Raw genomic sequence first — 11,071 nt, 5'->3', positions numbered from 1 at the left:
TTTGCTGGCAGGACTTGTGTCCTCGTTGGGGACCCGCGCTGGATCAGTCCCTTCCTGAAGGACTGAAGACCATGGAAAGGACCCATGCTAAAGCAGTTTGTGAAGAACTGTCAGTCATGAGGTGGACTCACGTTGAAGAACCTGGTGAAGGACTGTTTCCTGTGAGAGGGACCCCACGCTGGTGCAGGGGAAGGAGTCCTCCCCCTGAGGAGGAAGAAGCGGCAGAAACAACATGTGATGAACTGACCTCAACCCCCATCCCCTGTCCCTCTTGTGCCTCTGGGGGGAGGACGTGGAAAATCAGGAAAGAAATTAAGCCCAGGAAGAAGGGAGGGGTGGGGGAGGTGTTTTAAGATTTGGTTTTACTTCTCATTATCCTCTGATTTGATTGGTAATAAATTACATTTGTTTTTTTCTCCCAAGTCGAGTTGGTTTTCCCCGTGCCATTAATTGGTGAGTGACCTCTCTCTCTGTTTATCTCCATCCATGAGCCTTTCATTATATTTTTTACCCCCTCCCCAGCTGAGGAGGGGGAGTGACAGAGTGGGCTTTGGTGGGCATCTGGCATCTAGCCAGGGTCAACCCACCACAGCCTATCAGCTCCCAGTCTTCAAACACAAACTATTTGGCAGGCTACACACCTTACATAGTGCGCAGTGGCCTTTGGCATACATCTGCATAACAAAACCGTCACACACCACAAGCATAAGTAACACCTCTAAGACAGATTTACTGAGAAAAAAATTACATGAAGGGTGAGGTTAGATACCCAGAATATTTGGTGATCAGCAAAGCCAGTCCAGTAAGCTTTCAGCACTGACTGATACACCATTTTTATGATTTTTGGTGGTGGCGGGCTTTTTTATTTGTTTTTGGGTGTGTTGGTGGTTTTTTGTTGTTGCTTGTGGGTTTTGTTTGGTTGGTTTTTGTTTGTTTGGTTTTGTAAATAAATAAGAGGTTCCATCTTTCCCTGGAATTTACTGTTAATGCCTCAGAACCTTCCCTTCCATGCTCTGCTGCACAAATTAAGAATGTTCTTAGATAAGGAGGAAAATGGTATGTTAAGGCATATTCTGATGGAAAAAGAAATCTTACGATGATTGCATGGTTCACAGCATTCATTCACCAAGCAGGTTGATCACTATACTGTCTCTTTGTCCTTATTTGACCCTACCATAACTGAAGTAAGTAGAAGTGCTTAAAACAGAAAATCCTTTCTTAGTGTTACTAACAGAAATTTAATTTAAGAACTGAAGACTCATCTAAAAAAATCTGAGAGATTCAAGATGTTTTGAAAGGAAAAAGTGTGGATACAGATATAATTATTAATACAATGTAATATGATTTGGTATCAAGGTGTGGAGTACACAGTGTTTCTAAACCTATAAAATATAGAGTATAAGTGTGTGTGTGTGTATATATATCTTTTAAATATATACATTTATATAAAAATATATACTTATATATATATAAAACCATATATATAGTTATAAGTAAAACATAACATGTGCTTTGAATCTGAAACACCACCTGCCCAGGCTAATAAAGTTTAAAAGCCATTAAGCAGTATTCCAAATCAGTTAGTATTGAAAATAATTAATTTTGTGTTTTTAACTTAAACTATATTTAACTTTTATTTTTCTGGAGTTCAACAGATTAATGGATACAAATTTATAGCACTAGCTTTACAACTTAAGCAAAAGAAGTCACAAAATAACAAAAACTGCATCTGGATTACCCAGTTCACAGACATTTAAAGTGGAGTTTTTTTGTTTTAAATGCTCAAGTATTGGATTCCATTAACACATCATATCCTGGCTTCAGATAATAGCACAAATTTAGAATGTTCAAGTGTTACACAACCAAAAACCAAACTCTGTAACTTCAAACCAGCAAAAGAACACATAACTGTCATTGTAGCAAAAATAATAAAAAAGAATCAGCTTTACCTGCTGTTCAGCAGTGAGCGATGTTCTGAAGTTCTGCATTTCTTCATTCTTTCTTTTCTCTTGCTCTTCAAGTTGCTCTAAGAACTTCATTTTTTCTTCCTGAAGCTTCTCTTGAAGTTCAGCAACCAAGCTTGATTCAGCAGATGATTCAGTGGGAGGACTTAAAAGAAAATGTTTAGGCTTTACATTTGCAGCATAGAGAGAGTCACAGAATACATGAAATAATTTTCATGCTGGATTAAATTTAAATTTATTTCTAAATTAAGCCTAGCTGTGAGTGAGAACGTGTGCTCTACAGAGACACTACACTACTGATGGTGGTCTGATAGAAGTGGCTGTATGATACCAAGGATAGAAAACACCAGAGCTGTAAGTCAGTTTTCAAAGAAGTCAGGATTCCTATTCTATTTTTAACTTTCTGTAGAAAGTTATAAATCTTTTAACTAACCATCAAACAGTTTAACAACAGAAGTCATTACAGAAACTATATTTTTCACTTTATCTTGGTCAGTACATACTACATACAGAAGATTAAATAGGAGTTATAAATGCTTTGCGGTTTTATTATCCTTCCTAATCAGGATTACTTGAATTTCAAGCACATTATAACCAAAATACAGTCATTTTCATATGTTGGTAATGCATGGGCCACAAATGTTTCTTTGTCACTTCTAAATATCTTTGTTAAGTTTTCACATAAGTTCAAAAACTAAATTCCTGATACTAGTGCAACAGTCGGGTCAAATTTAGCAATTCATCTCCTTGTCCGTGCCTTCCGAACAGCTAACGTAACGCGGCTCTCGCTGAGAAGGACACTCACCTGACAAGCATAACAGCTACACACAAAATACAAGTTGGTTTCTACCATAACAAGTTAACTGCTAAACAACAACTGAGTGAGGATAACAAGTCAACTCAAATTACTGACATAGCTTGGGGTTTTAAGAACACAAAAAGCAAACAGCTAGACAGCAGCTTCGAAACATTAAGACAGATTCACAGAACATATATGCCCTCTGGAGATAAAACACAGCATGGTTTTATTCCTAGAGGAAAAAAAAAAAAAGCTATCAGCAGATTAAAGGCATAAAGAGGAGCCTTCGGAGACAATATATATTTTACTGTCACACTGAAAATTCCATTTCTTGATAGAACTCCTAACAAACTACTATTTCTTTTAGACTGAAGCAGATAATATTTATTTGAAATACATTACTATCTGTTTTACCCAGTTTGTACAAGAACACACACAGGTGTGCTCATAAGTTTGATGTTTTGTTTTACATGTTTTTCCTGTTGAGTGAAGGCTTTATAAAACTTCTACAGTGCATTAATACATACAAAAGGAAAAGAACAGAGTTTCTTTTTTTTTCTCCTAATTTCACCATATTTTGTTCAATTAAAAAGGACAGTTCTTAATTTCATTATATCCCAATTTTAATTTGAAAAAGTTATAATTGATGTATTTTTTGGTACACTGACATAACAAAACAAGGCACTGATACAACATCATTTAATGATGATATCTTTACATATAAAAATCTTAAGGTAATGGGACTGAAGTGGATAATTCAAATGAAGCAGGTTTTCAGATTTCCCTTGCACTATGTAAGTGAATTGTGCACACATGTTGGGACTCCCTGCATAAACTCCACTTTAAAAAAAAAAATAAAAATACATTGATATTTGAAAGTTAAATGCTAACTTAAATCTGTATTCATGTTCTTCAGTACTTTTCTGGCTTTTATGACCATGCTGTCCATTTTATTGGGTTTTTTGGGGTTTTTTTTTTCCCCATTTCATATACTTGGTATATCATAATACTTAGAAAAAAAATGCCCTATTTAGTTATTGTACAAACAAGACCTATCCACTGCGTTCCTTCACACTACAAGAACATAGATGACAAATCCTATGATTTCAAAATAGAATATTCTTTCTAAGCAGTAGTCACATAGAAAAAATCTAGTCTTTCCATTCCACATCATAATCTACCCTGCTGACAGGCACTCTGAACTAGGTAAGTAGATACGAGAAGTCAGAAAGAGTAATTCTAGGCATTTATAGCAAGGGAGAATATATTTTTCTTTTTAAAATGGAAAAACACTGCAGAAATTAACAATGAAAAACAATGCTGTTGGGATGTTCTTTAAAATCCCCATGTGAGTTTCATTATAAAGCTCAAACTGAAGACCCTGAAATACATAACCATGGCAGTTAAAGTCAATGAAGTCCAGGTGGCCATGGGACAGTTCTCAGTCGATCATATATAGTCCCACACACTTATTCATGCACCATTAGCACCAACAAGAGTGTATAGTTAGCCAATAAAAAAGTTCCCAGCCTAAAAGCTAGTCACTGCATGCTCACTCAGTGCTAATACCAGAGCAAAGTACAGCAAAGGAGAGAAAGGTTGAGACCAAAAAAATCAGAATTTCAAGTAATATGCTATTGTGGAAACACTCCTTCAATGTAACATTACAACACCGAAATACAAAACCTTCATTGCTGTCTGGAAATAACATTGTGTAAGATATTTTACAATCTTTGAAATTAACTACAGACACAGGAATAACACTACCTATAAAATGGAAGTAACTTGAATATAGAAACCAACCCAAATAAACACTATTACAAATACAAATAAATTTGACTTCAGCATAATGCATCGTGAATTTACCATATTAATTACTTTAAAACACTAGGAAAACACAGCAACTTAATTCTTACAGTACCTCTGGTTTACTTGCATCTCAAGCTGTTGTATTTTTTCCAAAAGCCCTTTTTCAGCAGCTTCTCTCTGTAATTCAAACTCTTTACAAGCAGTTTGTACTGCATCCTCTTTTTCACAATTGAGCTTCTGAATGAGCAACTGCCTGTCTTGTTCTTGGGTAGATACTAACAGTTCTTTCTCTTCCTTAAGCTTGTGGATAATAGCTTCATATTTTTCCTGCTGCTCACAGAGAGCTAATTTTTCTGTTTTTTCCTTTTCTAGGGCAATCACTTCCAACTCTAACTTACTTTGTATTTCTGTTATTTGCTCTGAAAGTCTTTTTTCTGCCTCAGAAGTTTTTTGATGAAGAAGTGTTACTTTGTTTAGTTCAGTTCTAAGCAAATTTGATTCTTCTTCATATCTGTCTACTAGCTCAGAAATGCACTGATCTTTCTCAATTGTCATCAAAGTCCTTAGTTCTGATAAGCCCACTTGATACTCTTCACTGTTAATTTGTATTTTACTGTTTAATTTATCTATCTCCTTTTTTAAACTTTCAGTTTCCTTATCAATCTGAGATTTTAAGGTCTCTTGTTGCTGGTTTCTGCTTTCTTCCAAAAGTAGCTTAATTTCATCAGTTTCTGCCTCTTTCAGGGCAAGTTCAACTTCCAATTTGCACCTCAAATCAGACAGATCTGAAACCTTGAGTTGCAATTCTTCCACTTGCTGTTGTTTCTCCTGTATAACTACTGCATGAGATTCCTGCATTTGTTCAAGTCTATGCTGGTTCTCTTTCTTTAATTGATCTAAACAGTCCTTGTGCTCAGCTAGAACTTTCTCAAATTCCTGTAAATGCCTGGCTTGAAGGTTGTTTTCCAGTTCTTTTAAATGGCTTTGCTCTAAACTCTCAAGTTCTGCCCTCAGGAGTTGTAGTTTTTCATTGTTTTCAACATGAAGTTTTTTCAAGTCTTCAAGTACTATCTCCCGTGACTGTCTCAGTTCCTTAATTTCACAATTTTGTGTCTCCATTTGGCATTCCAATTCAAGTAATTTCTGGTCTTTTTCATTCTGAAGGCAAACTACAGCTTCTTTCTCATTTTTCACCATTGTAAATTCATCATTCTTATTCTGAAGAACTTCCTCAAGGCCTAATAAGTCACCTTTTAACTTTTTAATCTTCTTTTTATTTTCTTCACCATCCTCCAATAACTTATTAATTTTAGTTTCATATTCACTTTTCAAAGACTGTAATTCCTTTTGATGTTTATCTTTTAGTGTTTTTTCAAGTGAAAGTTTTACCTTCTCAATAGTATTTACTATTTCTAATGAAGTGCATTTTAAAGAATTAGAAAAGTCACACTGTTCTCTTTGTACAAGTGTTCTAAAGTGGCAAAGATCTTCTTTTATACCTCTTAAATGTACCTTTGAGTCTTGGGCAATAACCCTACACTTCTCCATGCAAACACTGAGAGATGCATTTTCCACTGAAACGCCCTTTACACAAGAATTTGTATCTTGCATACGTCTACTGTCTATTGCATTGATAACCGAAGAATAAAGAGATTCCACCATCATCTCTGGACTCTGTGGATCACTTATTACATTAGGAGATACTGGGTTTTCTTCTATTACAAATTCATTTACTGCTGACATAAAGTCAGATTCTGGACTTTCTGCTAATGAATCCAAGTCTAATGATCCTTGCTTAAGAGCTTGCTCCAAGTTCGGATGGGCAATAGTTTCAAAATCAAATGTATGAGCATCAATGCTGTCTGGTGACAATTCTTCTAGTGGAGCTGGGGGACACACAGGAGGACACAGGGGACCCTGAAGACTGAGTGATGGAGGAGTTCTTGAAGAGGTAGCAAGTGCGGTTCCTGTTGTACTTTCCATCCTTGGTGTGGTAGCAGATTGTGGTGATGCTTGACTATTGGAGGCCTACAAGTTATAAAATATGAAACAAACACTTAACAAAGCAATAGGCAAAACTGTTAATATTTTAAATTGGTTAAAAATTACCAGGCAAAAGAACAACTTAAAAAGTCGGCTGCCTTATCCATAACAGTCCAAAATACGTACAACTAAAATTTTAAAATTACAGAAACTCAGAGAGATTTTCAGTAAGTTTTTAAAAAGCACCATTTGTAAATACTTAAATATTAAATGTCCAAAAGTCCTATATAGATCACATATAATTGTATTTTAAAGGGCTCAAACAGAAGTTTGGATGATACAAAAAACTGAAGCAACCAGTCAGAAATAGGCTTTGTTTTCTAAGAGCCTATTAATTCCAGTTTTCCTAATATTTTTTTTAACAAAATATTTTCATTTTATTGTTGCTAACACTGCCATTAAAAAAGAAAATCAGTGTAGTCCAGTCACTATTAATATATTAAACTAAGGTGGTTTACAAAAAGCTTTACTACAACAAAACTTCTGTCTACCAACATAAAAACATGTATGAGAATTGCTCTGCTTGTCAGGGTGTAGAAGTAGTACAGTATAATGAAGGGCATGTTCTAATTAAAAGCAACATTCTGACTTTTCAGAATGCAAGACATGACAGCTTGAGTGGATTTTTCCCCCCTCCTCCATGCTGCTCCCATGGCTCCCAATTTTTGTCATTTTGCCTCTAGAGATTGTATACTGCCAAACCTGATTCTGCAACACCAGATCCTTCAACAGTCAGCTGAAAAGCTAGTGGTTAGAATAGCCACCCATAATCACATATGAGTAACAGCAGCCTGTAAACCAATACATAGATTAAGTAAAGCTTCTCCACCTTCACAGAACTATTCTCAAGTAATTCTGATCAATTCCAGTGCTTCTGATTTTTAAAAGGCTAAAAACTAACCTTCAAATAAATTTTCCAATTAACTGTAATTAGATAACATGTTTAAATCTCATTATCATCAGTTCCGGTTCATTACTATATGAATTATAAAGCAAGATCTCAAGTTCCAGTGCATACTCTGCTGTGAAGTGCAAATTCATGCACAGTGTTTGAAAACCGATCTTTGTTATTTCAAAGACATCATACTTTTCTATACTGCCATGGAATATATACTTTAAGAGAATTCAGCTTAAGTTTGATTTATCATAACTATAATAGTTGTAACTGCAGGCCAATTTGCATAGACTTATTTCCATGCACCTGCAATTCAGTAAAGCACCATTTTGAAGTGCATTAAAAAACAAACAAACAACCCCCCCCCCAAAAAAAAAAAAAAAAAAACAAAAAAAAAAATCCCACAACCTCAGCCAGGCCTTAGAGCCTGTGTTTTGTGATCGTCAAGCTTTTCAAATGTGACTAAAACTCAATTTAACTTACAGTATGATGTATCTACAAGATTAAACTTCAATTACAGATTTTCTTATCTTTGCTGTTTAATAGATTTAACATAATAAACTTACTGCTTGCAAGCTTTGTTTGACAGAATAAGTGTGTACTGAAGTCCTCTACTATCTTCACATGTACCAGAACTAGGAACAAATGGTCAACCTGTAGTATCTTATTAACTATTAAATATAAAAGGGAATATAAAAGCCCTAGTGCCAACAATAATATCAACTGCAGATTCTTAGAACAAAAATATAAACCTTAAGCTTCAGCAAGTGCAGAACAGATCCCCGTGGAAGCCAAAACACAACATATAGTCTCAGTATCCACTGAGGATGCATTCCAGAGCAAGTTTGTAATAGGATGGATAGTGAAGCAATTTTTCGTAAGAAAATTACAGTGAAATACACACAGTGAAATATGTAAGGAGAGTATCTGTGGCACATTGGATGAAGAGGCATGAGGAAGATCATCAGGATCACAAACGGGAAGGGACGTTGAGTTTTCTGAATGGACCAGTGTTCTGAAAGATCTCAGATGCACTGCCTGTAACACCACAGCCCAACAATTACCTTGCTTTTCTGTCCTTCGTCCTTTAAGGACTTGTTTGATCTTATTCATCTGAAGCATGTGACCATCCTGAAAAACTTCTCTAAAAGCCATCACTGCCTCCAGCTGATAAACCTGCTTGTGCCTTGTTTCCAAACTATCCACATTGTCTCCATGCATTGTAATTGGGTGTCTGGTGTTCTTCAGTACATTAGTTTTTATTGGAGAAATTTTTGCTATCCACTGAACTCAGCTGCTTGACTGGTGACAGTTAGTGAAGCTGGGCAATAAATGGTTAGCAACAGAACTCAAAAAAACCCCAAACTAAACCAAAAAACCCTAACAAAACAAAACCTGACAGAAATGACAGATAGATTTGTCATTTTTTTACAAATGGCTGCTACCCAAAAAGGGACCCTATTCTTCTCTCTACCATGTAAGTGTTCTCTTAATGGAGATGAAGTGTGACTAACTAAATTTTGGACTGAGATTTAGGAAGAGTCTATTTCCAGCTCTGACACTCATCTGTTTAGCAGAGCCAAATTTATATCTCACCTCCATTAGCCTTTGTATCTATATGAAAGTAAGTCATACAATGATTTTGAAGTCAAATCATGAAAACCCACTATAAAAAACCCATGTTAATTATATACAAAATATTGTCTTTATCAAAAATGAACACAGGACATGAGACAAAAAAACTAAAAGGGAAATGTTCCTTTTGTTAAAGGTACTATTAGTCCATGTTTAAGCATTTCCCTCCAGTTTAATTTCAGCTTACTGTTCAACTAAGAAAACTTATAAAAAGAAATGTCAAAGGATACTGTACATGCTGCTACATGCCTGGATTCAAACTAAGCATATGCTTTAAGTGACAAACATTTAACATTGATAAAGCACAGCTTTAACAGTGATAAAAGCTAGCATTACAGATGTCAGTAAGCACATACTAAAACAGCACTTCAAAGACTTCAAATATTAAAAGGCCAAACAGAAAGCCACATGCAAAGGAAAGATGGTATCTACTTTTGGCACCCCTGCACAATCTTAGAAGGTAAAGAGTAAGGATATAGCATGAAGAAGAAAACAAAAAGAATAACCCCACACTGTGTGAAGCAACACTGTACTGAGCTTTGTTTCTTCATAACCTGGGGCTGTAACAAATTCCATCCCTCCACAGCAGCTGGTATGAGCTGGGTCTCTAGTTAAGAGTACCAGATTACTGCCTAGTGAAGAGTTAAACCTCACATTTTGAGTAGGTGAAATTATAGGGAAGACTTTGCTTACTGTTGCCTATTTCACTGAGAAGCTGGTGCCTGCCATCTAGTCTATTTACAATCTACGGGCAACAACGTATGCATATGTTATACATTGTAATTACTGTGATGACAAAGGAAAAGGAGTCGAGCAAACAAGGAAAAACAGAAAGCAGAAACAGAGAAGCAGAGTTAATTTTTAAGTTATCAGGTGTTGCTGGATTACATGCCTTGTTCTAGTTACGTTACTTTGATAAACATAGTCAGCAAATGGGGCAATTCATTGAAGGACTCCAAACAGTGTTTGAATTTTGAACTCAACTAGAACAAACGGTAGGCTGATAATCTGATTTGAAAAGGCAGCTTCTCTTACAAGAGAAACTTTTAATACCACAGGATTGCATGTGTTAATCACCTACTAACTGTGGAAAAGACACCTTAACCATCTTACCTGACTCCTACAGGCACCTTAACTTTCTCCTGGACATCTTTAACCCAATCCCTGCCCTATTTAAATTTTGTCTGTATTATGGAAATGAAAGGGCACAGCAATATCTTTGGAGTGAGACCATTAAATCACAAAGAATAAGCAGAAGGCTTTAAAAATAACCAGACAGCTTTAAAAAGGAAAACATTTCAAAGTAATAACAAATTGAACAAAAATCCACAATGTTCTTTAACTATTCTGTTGTAATACTAAAAAAAAAAAAAAGAAATCAGATATCAGATAGAGAAGCATATAATAATTCATCTTGTGTGAAGTTGAAAGCTGAAATACTAAGAGTTACTGGGACATTTAAAAAGTAGCACTAACATTTCCAGTTAGGCATTTGATCTCCTCTCTGACTTGTTCTTTGCTCACTTGTCTGCAGCCACAGACACAGTTTTTCTCTCCTGCCTAAAGCAACTATCAAAAGACCAGCTGCTGTGACTGATGCAGCATGATCTCCCGCCTGACCCAGACAGAACTAAACTGCTGAACTATCAACAAGCCAGGGAAACTATCCCTGTCCAACTTAAAGAACCAGGCTTCTGCTGCCACTTGGATGGAAAGGGAGGCTGGGGTTGAATGTATCTCTTTGCAAGTACAAGAGCAACATTCTGCTGTACTCTCTACATGGTTTCATGAAGGAGAAATCATGCTTGACCAAGCTGGTAGCCTTCTATGATGTTATCACTAGCTGGGTAGATGAGGGGAGAGCAGTGGATGTTGTCCACCTTGATTCTAGCAAGGCTTTTAATACTGTATCCCACAACATCCTTG

The 11,071-nt window shown here is 35.9% G+C and overlaps 1 protein-coding gene across 1 annotated transcript in view; it reads right to left on the bottom strand.

The window, feature by feature from the left end:
* Nucleotides 1–8,731, bottom strand: part of RB1CC1 (RB1 inducible coiled-coil 1) — a 21,749-nt gene extending 13,018 nt beyond the window's left edge. The window contains exons 1-3 of the mRNA XM_029085870.1: nt 8,447–8,731; nt 4,685–6,600; nt 1,950–2,109 (exon numbers count right to left, since the gene is read on the bottom strand). Of these exons, the coding sequence (XP_028941703.1) occupies nt 1,950–2,109; nt 4,685–6,600; nt 8,447–8,731 (2,361 nt within the window). The remainder of the gene's footprint in view (nt 1–1,949; nt 2,110–4,684; nt 6,601–8,446) is intronic.
* Nucleotides 8,732–11,071: the final 2,340 nt, after the last annotated feature.

This window comes from Antrostomus carolinensis, unplaced genomic scaffold, assembly GCF_000700745.2.
Source record: "Antrostomus carolinensis isolate BGI_N321 unplaced genomic scaffold, ASM70074v2 scaffold8607, whole genome shotgun sequence".
Lineage (NCBI taxonomy): Eukaryota > Metazoa > Chordata > Aves > Caprimulgiformes > Caprimulgidae > Antrostomus > Antrostomus carolinensis.
This window is presented reverse-complemented; position numbering and strand designations above follow the sequence as displayed.